The 16,082-nt window shown below is 39.4% G+C and overlaps 3 protein-coding genes across 21 annotated transcripts in view; 2 read left to right on the forward strand and 1 right to left on the reverse strand.

Moving 5' to 3' along the window:
* NWD2 (NACHT and WD repeat domain containing 2) overlaps positions 1–10,641 on the forward strand; it is a 51,923-nt gene extending 41,282 nt beyond the window's left edge. For all 4 annotated transcript variants that reach the window (XM_041715694.2, XM_030270895.4, XM_041715695.2 and 1 more), the window contains exons 4-7: positions 701–904; positions 2,494–2,638; positions 2,929–3,518; positions 4,990–10,641. In XM_041715694.2, the coding sequence (XP_041571628.2) occupies positions 701–904; positions 2,494–2,638; positions 2,929–3,518; positions 4,990–8,922 (4,872 nt within the window). In that variant the 3' untranslated portion in view covers positions 8,923–10,641. The remainder of the gene's footprint in view (positions 1–700; positions 905–2,493; positions 2,639–2,928; positions 3,519–4,989) is intronic.
* The window catches only part of RELL1 (RELT like 1), a 127,788-nt gene that overhangs the window by 39,047 nt on the left and 72,659 nt on the right, over positions 1–16,082 (reverse strand). For 3 of the 4 annotated variants that reach the window (XR_012055564.1, XR_012055563.1, XR_012055562.1), the window contains exon 8: positions 13,817–13,932. The exons of the other annotated variant lie outside the window; for it this stretch is intronic. The gene's annotated coding sequence lies outside the window, so the exon portion shown is untranslated. The remainder of the gene's footprint in view (positions 1–13,816; positions 13,933–16,082) is intronic. 4 annotated transcript variants of the gene reach the window in all.
* Positions 15,099–16,082, forward strand: part of PGCKA1 (PDCD10 and GCKIII kinases associated 1) — a 41,831-nt gene continuing 40,847 nt past the window's right edge. For 8 of the 13 annotated variants that reach the window (XM_072928065.1, XM_072928069.1, XM_072928073.1 and 5 more), the window contains exons 1-2: positions 15,271–15,562; positions 15,662–15,841. Coding sequence is in view for 2 of the 13 variants with exons in the window: in XM_072928063.1 (XP_072784164.1) it covers positions 15,787–15,841 (55 nt within the window). In the remaining 11 variants the exon portion in view is untranslated. The other 5 variants (XM_030270899.4, XM_072928071.1, XM_072928075.1 and 2 more) reach the window with 3 other exon arrangements.

Consider the following 16,082-nt stretch of genomic DNA (forward strand, 5'->3'; position numbering starts at 1 on the left):
TATTTTCTCTGAAGTTGTAGGACATTACAATAATATTTTTACAAAATATTTACAGATGGTAAACTACAGAAATAATTTTTTTTAAAGAGTGTATTTAGAGCACCACTACCAGTATTTTAATCCTCTTTTTTTTAAGGGAAATGTCTCCTGTGCCCCAGTTTAAGAACTGACTTTCACAAACATTTACTTTTATGCAGAGGTACTAAAATTTGTTTTTAGTACCTCTGTTCATTCAGTGGACAGCCACTGGGGCAAAAACAACAAGAATAGAAGCAAAGCAGATTGTGATTTTACAACACTAATCCTTGCTGGTGTAAGCCACAATGTCAATTTGCTTTTGTGTGTGAGGATAATCTTAACCTATGACTAATGAAACTCAATAATACATGAGTCAATACTGTGCTAAGTATGTATGGTATTTTTAAATTATTTCTTTTCAATTCCTTTGTATTTTTACTACTAGTTAGTACTATGAGAGACAGTACATCTACTTGAAATTTTCTAAGTCATCATGGTAAAATACAGCTTAATATGGTACCATTAATAGTAATTCCTGTCACACAGTATCTGTTTCCCTTCCTAGTAATTTCAAAGTCATTACACTACTACCAGACTTACTTTTAGGAAATTCAGATCCCGAGGATGCTTTTTGCATAATGGAAAAGAAAAATTTAATCCCTACATTTCTGTAACTACATAGGGCCTATTGGGAGAGAAGTATGGGAACATCCGAATACCGGGGGAAGTTGAGTCAGCAGAATTTGAAATGATCCTGGATGCTGCTGTAGAGGCCAAGCTAGAGACAAGGATTTTAGAAGAGTGGTACTGCAGGGATGAGAACGCAGTGCCGCCAGCATATTATCTCAGACCAAAATCAGAAATGCTGAAGAACTGCCAGAATACGGTAAGTCACAGTCACCTGCTCACAAAATTTTTCACTATCTGTTACAGTGGCAGGCAGTCCCCAAGGCCAGGCACTTGCTGTTGTCTTTGAATTAGGTTCTATAGCCCTGTCCACACCTGAACGACTGCTGCTGTGGTGCTCCCATCCTGTGCATGGAGAAAGAGCAGCTGCAAAACACCAAGCAACACAACTCCTGCATTGATGTGCTCTCTGATAGCTAGAGCAAGTGAACTTGGGGCAACTGTGAGCTGTTATGGCTAGTGGGACAGTTGTACAGATTTCCCTTCCCTGATGTTGTAACATGGAGAACTCTTCTGCTTTTTACTGTGCATTTGCTAAATTTCAATGAACAGGACTTGCAAAGGAAATAGACGTTTTCCCTTCTATCCCAATAGAAGAAAATTCTAACAGTCAAACAAGTGCTTTACACTGTCCTGAGTCAGATATTATACTTTTAACTCATTAACTGTATTATAACACAAGACTTTTCAACACTGTTAATTATAATTTTTAAAGCAGGCATTTGTCTTTAATTGATGATGATAAAAACTGTATCTATTTCTCAGGACTCAGTTCTACCCTCCTACAGATTGAGTATATACCTAAGGACATATTTTAATGTACAAAAAATGAAGTACTTAAAAGAGTTTTCACTTCATTTTGAGTGCATATTATATTATTGGGGGTTTTTATTCTTAAATCTTTGTACTTTTCCTGAAACTACTGACTAACACGGGACTAAATAAAAAGATATTCATAACTTAAATGACTTAATATTCATAACTCAACTTAAAAGAGATGGTCATAACTTAAAGCTGTAACATAGATGTAACATAAAGGTGTAACACAGAGTTACGTCTCATAAACTTATAAAGTAATAAAAGATACTCAGCTCTGTCAAGGAAGAGTTGCCAGAAAATTTATCATGGAGATTCCACACTCCAAGAAAACTGGAGACCCTTGAAATATTTCAGCAGCAGTAAATAAAACCTAGCTGCTTTAGAGGAAGCACCAGCATGGCATTTGCAAGATACAATCTGAAAGGATTAGTGAATTTATATTAGAGTTCCTCTCTGATGACAGTTTAGTGTTACTATAGCACTGAATGAATGAAGGTAATGTCACATATAATCCTGTATTTTTAAAATATGGTAGCTAATAGAGGCACCTAATTACAGGTGCCAGGAACCTCATTTTCAGTTTTGAGATTCAAGTTTATATTATTATCATTATTTCGTCTCATTAAAGGAGCCATAATTTTAGCAGTATTGCTGCTGCTTTATTATCATTATTTCAGTCTTGGTTCTCAAACCCCTCTTTCTATACAGGTATTATTTGCCTTCTTCAAAAATATTGTATTAACTGCCTACACTATAGATTTAGAAAGTACTTCAAGGATCTAATTCTTCAAATTCTTAAGTGGAATACAATATGATCATCTGCAGTATAAAATGTTTAACTTTTATTTATGTTTGTTAGTGTATGTGTTTCTCTCTTACCATGTTATTTTTGGCCTTGAATATTAGACTTCTACTTTCTGAAATTGTATATGTATGTACCTAGTTTTTAACTATGGATATTTTTAAAAGATGGAATCTTCTTCAAATTCAATGAATGAGAACAAATGGCAAGATATATCAGAAGAGATTAAGAACATTTTTAAGACTGCTGTGAAATTGCTGTATGAGAAAGGAAAAATGAAACACAGCCAAGCAAAGAGATATCTTTCCTCTGGTAAAGTTCACACTAACAATTTCTATGTATTGTCTTTTCTGTCAACCTTTCCACAAACATGAAAATATATTTCTATTGGCATTTCTCATATAATTAAAGGGAACAAAAAGATTAGTTGTGCTTGCTTGAGACTAAAACCCATACAAAAGCACCCAACAAATACTCTGGTTTTTGGGGGGTTTTTACAGAGAACAAATGCAATCTAGTCTGCCTGTTGAGGGTGGGACATGTTCTTGAACTTTTTATAAAGAAAAGTTGACCGAGACTCTGTGTTCTCTTTTCATCCCCAGCTATTGAAGATGAACTTGATTTTGCCTTGGGTAAACAAACACCAGCTTTCCTAAAGAAGTGTGTTTGCTACATCCGGAAAATTGCCAACATTGAGCGTTTCGTTAAAATTCCAGAGATGGGAAAATACATGGATGTGGTACATAAAGCTGGGAAGTTTCTACGAGATCCTGAAGCCCTTGAGAAACTGATCAAGCTCAGGGATGAATTCATTCCTACCATTGTCGCATCATCCAATCTGAGAGTATACACATCTGTCACCCACTGTGACATGAAACTGGGTTACTCCCAAGAAGTGGAGAGCCATTACATTGAAGGACTTGGTAAACAGTTCTATGAAGACATGATTGATATAATCCAAGCTACAGTGCAGCAGAACTTTGACACGGAGACAGACATGCTGTACGATGAAGTTCTTCAACACTCGTCACTATGTAAAACGTACTCCACTTTTTATGAATATAGATGTGAGGCATTAAACATCGTTCACAAATATGTTTTACCTAGAAAAATAGGACACATTAACCCTCTTATCATATATGGAGGACCATGCACAGGGAAGACTCTTCTGTTAGCTGAAGCAGCAAAGAAGGTAAATAAGTACCTTACATCATAAGGTCATGTTGAGAGCATTATTGTGTGTAAAGGCCAACTCAGTTTAATTCTTTCTTTTCTCAACAGATCTATCAGCCCTAGATATATAAATATCATATTAATCTACACATATGCAGAAAAATATTACCTTTCAATAATAGCGTATCTGTATCATGTACTTAGCCAAAACAAATATAGTTTATCAAAGCTCTTAGAAATCTAATAGGAATCAATATAATTTGAATTAACAATGTATATTTTAGAATTTTCTCTTTCCTTCTTGTTCCTCTGAGGCCTTATGAATCCGCAGCCATCTAAACATCTTATTTTGGTTTTAGTCTTTCTAAGTCATGACTTTCTAAGTCATGCCATCTCATGTTCTCATAAGAAACCATTCCAGAATTACTCTAATACACTGGCTACAAATCTATATGTAATAAGCTGCAAAAATATCCATACTTATTTATCTGGTGTATGCTATTTAAGTCATTGAGCTGAGTACTACAGGGAAATTAATGAAACACTTTGTGTAAGGCGGGACAAGATGCAGAAAAAGACCAAGCTGGCATCACCAGACCTAATTCTACAGATGACAGTCACAACTTTGAGATCCCAGCAGGATGGTCAGAGAATTTAGCACAGTGAGGTGAGAAACAGCCATATCAGCCAGAAGGAAATGAAGAAGGGAATGATACTGTTTAAAATCCCTGTATCTACTCCTGTGGAGTCACATTAGCTGCATATATGAAATTGGGAGTTGCGACTCAAGATCTCATTTCATATCTAAGTCAGCCTAGAGATTCTGGTTCTGCTTTTCTTTTAAAATATTGTAAAATAACATAAAGTGAGGTGAAGAGGTGTAGAACCAAGTGTGTTAGCCTACACAGACTGGGAAGATTAAAAGAAGCTACATTCCTCACTGGCTTGGAGTGCTCTAACCAAGAAAACTTCAAGAGGGAGATACTTTTCCCTTTTTGTGGCAGTGTTTTAGAGTAAAAGTCACAGGTACACCAGGGCAAAGTGTAGTTCTATGGGCCAGGGATCTGTACTCTGATCCATGTACTCTAGAGACGTGTCTTTATACTCAGTCAGAATCAATGCTAAACAGGTTTAGGTGGTAGGTTGGTGTGGCTGACCAAGGATGACATTGTGTAGTGTCTAAGGAAGTCTATTTATAAGAGACTCTCACACTTTCAGAGGTGAGACTCAGATTTTGTGAAGAGTATCCTGGGATTTAATGGAGTACATTCTAGTCATGTCCTCTTTGATGTAAGCCTTTTTTTGCTGAACAAAGATGATACACAATTTGCATTTCATTCAGTGCACCCACCTTGAACTCTGACAGTGAAAGTACTTCTATTCAACCAGTAATATTTTTAAATGTTTATTCATATATAGACTATCACTATTAATAAACTCTGTTACTATGCTTCCTGGAGATATAAACTAAATTATGCTCTATATTCTAGGCCTATTCCTGGTTGCAAGAAGAGATGGGACCAGATTCTGACCCCGTGGTAGTTATAAGATTTTTGGGATCTACTGAAACAAGTACAGATCTGAAGAATATACTTCAAAGCATTTGTGAACAACTAGCAGTCAACTATCGCTGCCTTGTACAAAGTTACCCAAAAAAGATTCATGACCTTCGGGACTTGTTCATAAATCTCTTGAATGAGTCTTCATTTCACAGGCCGCTGGTGATTATATTTGATGCTTTAGAACAGCTAACAGATAGTGATGATGGTAGAAAGCTCTGGTGGCTTCCCATTCACCTTCCACGTTCAGTACGGATAATTTTGTCAACACTGCCAAACAAGCATGGGATCCTGCAAAAACTGAGGTGCCTTATTCATGAAGAAAGCAACTATATTGAGTTGACCGCAAGGGACAGAAAGATGTGTAGTCAAGTACTGAAACATCAGCTGCTGCGAGTTAAAAGGAAAGTGACATCAGGGCAACAAATCTATGTCAATGAGGCATTTTCCAAGTGCACACTGCCTATGTTTGTGAACTTAACCTTCAGAGAGGTCAGGCACTGGAGATCTCACAAGGATGTGGATGAGTCCTCGCTCTGTGTTACTGTCCATGAAAGCATAGAGCAGTTGTTTTGGTCACTGGAAAACAAGTGTGGGTCAAGACTATTGTCCAGAGCACTTGGCTACATCACTATGTCCAAATCTGGCCTGAGTGAAATGGAACTGGAGGATATTTTAGCCCTTGACAACAGTGTTATGTATGAACTGAATGAGAGAGTCAGAGAAAGTAACCCATTGAGAATTCCATATATATACATTGCAAGACTTAAGGAGGGCTTACAGGGGTATTTAATAGAGCGACAGGTGAAAAATGTAACGCTGCTTCTTTGGGCAAATAGGCACTTGCAACTAATTGCCCAGAAATTGTATCTGCACAATGAAGAAGACTTGCGTGAAATGCACACGGTCATGGCAGAGTATTTCCTTGGTGTTTGGTCAGGTGGACGAAGAAAACCTTTTTACAGCAATGACCAGTATCTGAGTGGGTGTCCTGACCGTGACAGCAGAGGCCTGAATGAGGATGAGAAACACTGCATGGATCAGGCAGCTTTTGACAGGCAGGCACCAGATCAGCCTTGGGTCTTTCAGTGTAACCCATTGGAACCTGATATCTTTTTTATTAATCACAGAAAAATGACAGAGCTTATTCATCACTTAACAAGGTGTGGAAGAACTGATGATCTTCTGTATGGAGTCATCATGAACTTCAGCTGGCTGTACACCATGATTAGAATAGGGCAGTTTGATAAAGCACTTTCTGACATAGAATTAGCTTACACTTACTCTCAAGAAAAGGAGCTGAAATTTCTGGCCAGTACCCTCCGCAGTATAAAGTTCAAAGTAGTAAAATACCCAGGTTCACTCTCCGCTGAATTGCAGCAGAGACTTCTCCCAGTAGTAAGTTCATTGCCCAAACTCAGACATCTCCTTCTAGAATGTGACAAGGATGGACCCAAGTACTGCTCTATTGTCCCTTTGCATTCCTCCATGGATGTGACTTACAGCCCTGAGCGCCTGCCGCTGTCATCCAGCTGCATGCATGTCACTGAGATTTTGCCTACATTTAATCCCAGCACAATCATTGCTGCTCTAGAAAATGGCTCCATTAGCACTTGGGATGTAGAAACCCGCCAGTTACTAAGGCAAATTACAACAGCACCATCTGTTATCTTAGGGATGAAGCTTACTAATGATGAAAAGTATCTTGTAGTAGCTACAACAAACAACACTCTTCTGATTTATGATAACATAAATTCCTGTCTTCTTTCTGAGGTGGAAATTAGGGGGTCAAAACACTGTGGAATTGCAGGGGACTCCAGTTTTATAAATGGATTTACATTATCAGTCAACCATGCGCTTGCTTGGCTGGAGGCCAGTAAAGATGTTACTGTAATAGATCTGCTTTACGGTTGGCCTCTCTATCAGTTCCACTGCTGGTACGAAGTGACCTGCGTGCAGTGCTCTCCAGATGGAGTTTATGCATTCTGCGGGCAGTATTTGAACACTGCAACCATTTTCCATTTGGGCAGTGGAGAGAAGCTGACCACTGTGACCTCTGAATTTTCAAGTGGATTTGTGAAATTCCTTCTCATTTTGGACACAGCCCAAGAAATGGTGATGGTGGACAGTGAGGGTAGCCTCTCTGTTTGGAATACAGAGGAAATTGCAAAACCCCAGCTTACAGATGACTTTGACTGCAGAAGAGAAGACAGCGAAGTTGTCAGCATAGAGCTCTCTGAAGACCAAAGTGCAATTTTAATTTGTAAGGCTCTCAGCATTGAACTTCTTGATACTCATGTGTGGAAGGTGGCTGAAAAGTTTAGAGCTAAACACAATGAGCGCTTTATATCTGCTGTGTTGTCCAAAAATGGCAACTGTATAATTGCCTCAATGGAAAATACCTCAGCCATTTTTGTTTGGAGAAGAGATACTGGACAGTGTATGGCAAGCTTGCAGGAAATCTCAGGAACTATAGTCAGGCTAATTAAATCAAATCATCATAACATGCTGCTATCCTTATCCACCAGTGGTGTCCTTTCTATCTGGGATATAGACATCATAACTGCTATGTCCAATATTGACAAATCTGGCAAACCCATCCAAAGACTGGTGTTGCCAGCCAGAGGCGAATTAATATACACGTTGGATGGATCAGATTCTGTCCATAAGTGGAACTTCAGCACTGGATTTATTGAAGCTGTGTTCAAGCATGAAGGTATTGTTGAAAACTGTGTGTTGACCTCTTCTGGAGAGATAATGGTTACATCAGATGATAAATGCAGCCAGTATGTATGGCACACGGTTAGCGGTGAAAATATCTTTCGCATTAATGGACAAAAAATCTCAGAGCTAATGATTACTCATAATGATCAGTTTGTAGTCTCTCTCTGCGAGCAAAATGCATCCAGAGTTTGGCGACTGGCTACAGGACATAGGGTTTGCAATATTCTAGTTGCCTTACAGAATGCATTTATAACAACTGCAAATACATTTGTAGTTGGAATGGCCAAGAACAAAGTGTTGGCAGTGAGTCTCTGGACAGGCAGTATAACAAAGAAGTTTTGCTGTGATGATGGTGCAAGCATTGTGGATATTAAGTTGATACCAGACTGCCCAGATATTATAGTATTTATAACATCTACTGAAAGTGTGAACATCTGGAGCCTAACAGAGGAAGTCATCTGCAGACGGGTACAATTGCCTGCCAATTTCTTAAAAAAATTGGAAGACTTTGAAATATCTCCAAATGGGAAGCTAGGAATTATAACCCGTGGTGATGAGAACATCAATGTTCTTGATTTACACAGTGGAAAACTTCGTGTGGTTCACGCTCCGGGTGTCATCTGGCGGCAGAGGCTGTCTCGAGATGGCCGCTACCTGGTGTACATTTGTTGCCGTGGGGAAGAAGATGATGACAATGGTGCAGTCTCTAGTTTAATTGTAATGAGGCTAGCAGATGGCAAAAACATCGGTGCCTGTTCTCTTTATAAAACTCCCACTTTTCTTGCACTCTCACAGAGACATTTAAACATTATTATTGGATTTGATGATGGAAGTATAGGTACATACACTGTAGTGGATCGAGTTGATGCTGCACTGAAAATCAAAATTGCTACTTCAAACAGCCGTCAGATTTTCAACAATGCAACACAAGTGATTAGGCCAAAGTGTCACAATTATAGTTTCAAAGTGACTGCAGACTGCATTTGGAGGGAATCAACAGAAGTATTTGCAAGGGATAGCCCCATTACAGTTACAGAGGCTGAGGTGAGTGAAGCAACACCAACCAAAAGACACAGCTACTGCTATGAGAAAGTGTGCTCAGCCATAGATTGCAGACATAGTTTTGCATCTGACAACTGAGTAACCATCTGGGTGAGCTTATCTGAATAGTACACTTGCTTAGGTATGTTTTCTGAATTCATGTAAAAAAAAATCAGTGCGTTTCTTGGAAGACAGATATAAACAGCAGAGGGCAGACCAGCTGTTTTTTTCCTGTCTTACATTTCTGTAAACATAAAAGCAAACATAAAGCAAATGGGCTGCAGGGTTTTTTTTTTAATTTCGGAATACAAGGTTTAGTCCAGAATTTCACCAGGGCCTTGATTAAAAATTTCTAGCAATACTATCTCAAAATTGTTATGCTATTACAGAAGTTAGGTGATCGTATTTGTGGTTGACAGACTGTTTTAACTAGAGCTAAAGCTCTAAGTGATTGGTGAGAAGTCAGACCACTGTTTTGTATTCCAAGTCACCTAGACGGGTCTATAGCTAACAGTCAACTTTATACCCACTTGCAAAAATGTGGTTTTCTGCTTGATGGTGCAATGACAAGATGTCACCTGCCAACCTGGAACACTTGATACATTCCATCATCATTTTAAAAATATCTACTTTTATTTTTCTTTTTAATTGGGTTTAATCTTTGGGCTGAAAGGAGCAGATGCCATTCAGCTGCTAAAATGTCAGCATGTGAGGCAACAAGTATTTGTTCACCTCCATGAACAGAATGAAGGCTTTTTTTTTTTTTTAATTGCATGCAGGGATTTCAGGTTTCTGTATTGTGATAAAAATTATAAAAGTCCTGAACTAAAGGAAGTATAGGGATTGGGGCTTTATTTTTGGTTTGGGGAAATGTTTCGTCTTCATAGTGTGTATTAGTATAGGTCATAATGAAAATTTTTCAAAGACAAGGGACGTTACTGATGAACACTTAAAGACATTAATTTCTTTATGTTAAAAGATTGCTGTCCATTTTGTTGTAAGAAAGTCTAAAGTATCTCCTATGTCTCCAAAGTAATCCTGGTAGTTTTCAGACATGCCATGTATTAGTCCTTATAACATTTGCCTTAGTATTGTTTCTCTTCTTTCCCATGATAAATACAGATGAAACGACCAAACACTCTGAGACTGTGTATCTGCTGAAATATTCGACTAAATGTAAAGGCTGTTAACAGGTCCCTTCTTAGTCCAGTTTGTAATGGGTTTTTCTTACTCTCACACACATATAGCCTTCACTTTCTGCTTTAGAAACTGTTCTGAGCCTTTTGTACAGTTTTACCAGTTTCAAGGCAGAAATTGTGAAATAATGACAAATGCTGTAAAAAAAATTTACATTTTCCTAAGTAAAAAATATACCGGACTACATCTGAAAGCGTAAGAAAATTTTCCCCTACAAACATATCTTAAAGTTGGCACACCCATGGAAGTATTTTCAAATTATTTAAACAGAATAATCTTATTTTTAAAATCAGAATTCCATATCACAAATTTCCAAGAAATGAATGCTAAGCTAGAACTTAATGTAGTGTGTGAATGTTCAATGTACAAGCCAATATAGTATATTAAGTGACTTGAATGATTTTTCCTAACTGGTTTGCAACTAATAGATCATATTGAATGTTTTTATGTAAACTTTGTATTGTTGGGAGAACCTACCCAATCAGAGATTTATATTTTCATAAATGTCAAATTTAGTTAAATTTTGTTACAGAGTTGTTAAACTAGAAATCTATTGCAGTCTTCAAACAAATATACAGTCTTGTGTATGCATTGTTTGTACTAATAAACTGTGGAAGCAGACTTGTATGTGTCCATTAATTTCATGGAAATTCCACTCAGGCAGAGGGACATATGGCCTTCACAGCTTCCTTTGGCCTGTACATAAATAATGTTTAAGGACAATATTGATAAGGAAAAATTCCAGTATTTTATCCATGGCAGCTAACTAAAGCAAGTGTTCAGAATACAATGAGATTTGCCATTAAATTTTACCATTCTTAGATAACATTTATGACTAGATTGCATACTGACAGTATGCAAATCAACAGACATGAAGGCTGTTGTCATCAACCCAGTAAAAGCACAAAAAAAAGGGACCTGAAACCCCACTCTGATTCAGACCTGTGAAGCTATGGGAAGAGGCACCACAGTTCCCAGGATCCTGTCCCAAAAGAGGCACCTTCCACCTTCTTTCAAACACAGTGCATGACTTGCGCATTTTGGCCCTGAACTCCCTGTCCATAAGCAATGTAATACTGGAAAGTGAGTTCTTTCATTACCTTGGAAGGGTAAAATACATCCTCTGTCTGCCAGGAGAATGGCTGATTTGTAATTACATTACATCCTGTGATGTAATCACAGAACCACAGAATATTCTGAGTTGGATGGGACCCTCAGTGATCATTAAGTCCAACTCCTAGCCTTGGATAGGCCACCCCACAGAATCACACCTTGTGCCTAACCTATCTCATTCAGCTTGCCAGCTTTCTGAATCAATTTCTCAGGGGCCAGACTCCTCACACTGAGCCTATACAGCAGACACAGGGTTCTGAATGGCTGCAGGCTGCTGATAACTTGCTACTGCAAGAGCGACTACTCCACAGCCCTTCACAAATCTGTCCCCAAGTATGTGTATCCAGTGGTACTGAGACAAAATATTTCCTCCAGCAATGAGCCATTCAAATACCAAGTGCTGTTCTACCCCTACATAGAAATAGTGCCATTTACTTTTTGTTAATAAGCACTATTCATGTCTCTAGAACAAAGCTTTAATTTATCTTTTAGATAAAGTGCATTTATAAACAAGCTCAGGTGGAGACTGTATTTTTTGACACAGAAGATTCTAGGAATAGGCTGTAGCTGCAAGAAAGCTTTAACAGGGAATTAGCCGGAAATTCTTAGGCAGACAAAGGTAAGCCAGAGGTCAGCTAGAAAAAATATTTTTATCAGTCATTTCCTTTGCACCACAGCTGGGGAATGCATGGCCCGTGACTTCATTTCAAATGGCCTGTGGCCATTTGACTTTTTTTTCACATTATTATCAGATAACATCAAAATGTGGGTTAACTTGTAGCCTTGGAAAAGTTTGCATTCAGAAGCATTCAGGTTTCAGTGGCTCCCCGGCCCTGATTTTTCCATGATGCACACTCAAGCCCTTTACCTCAGAAACAAAAGTATTGGCAATTTTGCAATGAGAATTTAAAGCAAATATTGGTTGCTGGAATGGTGTTTGTGTGCAGAGGGGACTGTTTCAGCTTAAAATTCTTAGAGTTTGCTCTTTGTCAAAAACTATTAATGTGTCTGTATAATACGTTATAAAATGGGTCCTCTGCCGCACTTCCCTAAAGTTGTTAACAACAATCTGCATTATTTCATTTTGTTGATTAAAGATTTAAAAATACCTCTTTCAATATAAATATTAAGACTGTAAAAGGACAGACTTCTGAAATCTATTTTTATTTCTTCTATTTTTTTTATTTCTAATCTGTTTTTTATTTCTTTGTCATACTTTTTTAATGCATTTTTCAATAAATCGTAAAATTAATTTTGTAGTCATCCATGTGTGGACTAGGGCCTCTGGATAGGTTTCATGAACAAGGGTTTGTTACTAAGAATCATTATAAAGTATTTATGCTACAAATATAACCTACTTCAGGTTCCTGTAGCCTCTTATGGACATTACTCTTCCTAGAGCACCACATGGCTGCAGGGAGACCACTGAGCTACATTTTTTTCCTGTGGTTTACTTTCCCAGCCTGGTTACAGAACACCATTCCTTGCAATTTGGAGTTAGTCTCCTGGTTTTTATGACATGAACTGATGCTCTCTCAGTGTGAGTCCAATTCATAATCTCAATTTCAACAGGCAGGTCAAAGGCTGCAGGAATAGTCATCACGATCCTAGACAAGGCAGGAGGAGGCCTTTTATCATGTGTTTCTCCAGAAGGGGCAGTTTGAACCATCACCCTCCTGTGAAAGGTTTCACTATCAAGGACAAGCTATACAGTGCTCAATTCACTTGAAAACAGAGGCCAATAAGCAGAAAAGTGTGATGGAATGTTTCCAGTCCAGTATAATATGCTCTTAAAATCACACATTTCCCAAAGTGATTGTTAAAATCTGCCCCTACCAAGCTCTTCTCCCTGCCTCTGCTGTCTGTCATCCCAAGCCATGCTGCCCCTGCTTGCCAGGGTGGGTGAAGCTCCCATCCCGACTCAGCAAAGCCCCTCATGTGTTCCCAGCCATGGTACACTCTCCATTTGCAGTGCCTGCTCTTTGGTGGTAGCTCACTGGTCTCCTCTCCAGCCTCAGCAGGGAATATACAAAAATGGATTTAAGGCGTGTTCACATGTTCCCACTGTCAGAGCTTTCACCGCATAGTACTGTATAAATAAAATCATCTGCCTGCTCTCCTACTACATCTCTGATTACACATGCATTTCAGTGCATGTGAGAAAGCTTCTAGACTAAAATAGATCTAGTTAGCATATTAAAGTGATATACACAGAATTGCAAGGTGAGAGATGAAGCAAAAATCCAGACATGCTGTAGCACAGATGAAAACAGAACATCTGCAAAGCAACTGGATAGTTTGCTGCCATTTGTCTACATTATCCCATTGCTTGCTAGTAAATTGCCCAGCACTTCCCACTGTAATATCACATTGACAATAGCATATGAAGTCATAAAGTTAGCCTTTTAGGCTGCAGTTTTTCGAGGCAGCCTTCTATCTCAGCAGGAACGTTCTCCAGAAAACTACAGCCAAAACAGTAGACTAAGGTACAAGAATGAGATTAGAGGGAAAAGAGGGCTGAAGGCTGAATGTCTCAACTACTTTTCCTTTGAAAAAATGTCACATCCGTGTTATTGAACAACCACTATGTGGTGAGACAAGTGATCATTTCGTGCAAGACACATCTGTGAAAACCTGTCAGGCAATGAACCCAAAAGAATCCCAGCGGTTCGCACATACTCACAGAAAGCTATAGCGTTCAGAAGCACAGCACGGTTGGGATTGCAGGGGCTGGGCCAGAACTTCTCTGCTACGACAGGAATACCGGGTGCTGGTTCGAGAAATCTCAAGAATGAACAGCTGTGGAACGACAAAAAAATACAGTAGCCGTGGAAGGGGTCTGAAAAGGATGCCAAGGAGAAGGGGGAAGGCAGCCTCACTGTGTTTGCTCTGAGTGGCCTCCTGGCTTAAAACGGAGCTTTTCAACTGGACATTTTTCCACCTGTTAGCCCACCTCATTAGCCCAGCAGCCATAAGAACAATGATAAAATTACCACAGAGTTGGCCATGGGGTGACCTCCGGCTGGGCAGGACCATAAGGCTGGTACAAGCACACACTCTGCACAGGGCTGCTCACAGCTGCAGATCCGTGCTGCAGGGCAGCCCTAAACTGTCTGCATCTCCTGCCTCCATCACCTTCCCTCACAACTTGGGGATATGTTAGCATGACAATCCTTTATTTACTGACCAGAAAGCCTTTGGAGAGTTTAGTGAAGGCTTTGTACTAAGAAACAACCTGGATCTTCAGGTCCATTTTCAGCTAAAACTAATGGTTTGCAGGAGAAAAATATTTAAAATGTGCCAAAGACCTGTTGCAGAGCTCTGTAGCACGCTAGCTTATAGACTACAAATGATGCTTGGTCTTCACGTTATCACTTAGTTGTCTGCTCAAAATAATAATTTCCAAAGCAGCTTTTATTCATTTATATGCTGGCACATGACGTTTCTGCCCCTATGTGTGCTGGCTCCTGCAGCGGCAGGCTAGGGCCAGGCGGCACATCCGAGTCCCGGCTCCGGGCACGGGACCTGCCTGCCCCAGCCCGCCGCTGACTGCGGAGGGTACGAGGGGAAGTACGGCAGGGCAAAGCACGCCCTTGGTGATTTTAATCCAACATCCTCCTTCCACAGGGAAGGCGAGGATGCAATCCCTGCAAGGCAGGGAGGCAACTGTAAATCCGGCATTATTTAGAGTGGGAACAGCACGCCTACTCCATGCAGCGGCCAAACTTCATTTAAGTGCTTCCATGAGGCTTAACACAAAAAAAAAAAAAAAAAAAAACCAAAAAAAAAAACCAAAAAAAAAAACCCACAAAAAAAAAACCCAACAAAACACCAACAACCACACCCTAAGGGTATCGAGAAGGCTTTGTTAGCCCTGCTTTGCACCCCCCCCGGCTGCGACACGGGCAATCTTAGTGCCAGGTCTTTCCCGGAGGTTGTTTCACAGTTTCCAGGTACATCGACATACCTTAAAGATCACACATGACCCAGGTGCTTGCCTAACTTAAACCTCCCCTCCTGTACAAGGAAATCTCTCTCAACTGGCTGTGGCAACAGAACATCTTTCATATCACTTCTGGAAACACCACGCTCAAATCAAAATGACTCCAGGAAAGTCGGCAGCTTTCAAAGGTAAATGTGAGGCGATGCCTGCAAATACACCTCAGAGCTGAGTTTCTCTTTAGAGAATCCCACAAAACAGTGGGGAATAAATGTCATTGCCAGGCAACATGCAACAGAGGAATTTCTGCCAAATCCCTCCAGCACTATTTGTGATATGGGGAGATTTAATTTAAAGAATATGCAAATGGCAGCATGAATACACTGACAGGCTCGGGCATTGTTGTGGTCGCTGTGACTGTCCCGGAGGAAAGGAATTATGTGGCACGTGCTCTTCCGCTTCTCCTTCTTCTAACCCTGGCCAGAAACGGTGAGTTCTATCAGGTTTTTATCCAGCTTGCAGGTAAAGGGTTACAGATTATAGGAAGTATTAAATGCAAACTTTAAAGGATTTTATTTTCATCTACAGTCACATGATGCCTTAATACCCAATGACACTAACTACAGTGTCTCATTAAGAGGTCATGCAAACTCCCAAGCTAAACAAGGCATTCTTACATATTTAACATTCAAATGCAGAAGCCAAGCTAAGCCATGGAAGATTGTAATCAGGAAAAGCTACACTTCCTGATCCACACAAATGCTACAGGTAGGAAAAGTTCTTTTAAACTTTTAACATTGTGCTTTCTAGAGAAACTGTTTACAGAACATATTTTGTACTGTCTTTTCTACCTTTCAAAACAGTCTAAAAATATTATACTGAAAACATCTGATTTCACTTGTTCCACCTGTTGTAGAGTCAGGATTGTTTTTACACTCAGAAATAGAGTTGGCTCAGTGAAAATCCAAAGACAACAATTTTTAAGCCAAACCTATTTAAAAAACTATGT

The sequence above is a fragment of the Taeniopygia guttata genome, chromosome 4, assembly GCF_048771995.1.
Source record: "Taeniopygia guttata chromosome 4, bTaeGut7.mat, whole genome shotgun sequence".
Taxonomy (NCBI): Eukaryota; Metazoa; Chordata; class Aves; order Passeriformes; family Estrildidae; genus Taeniopygia; species Taeniopygia guttata.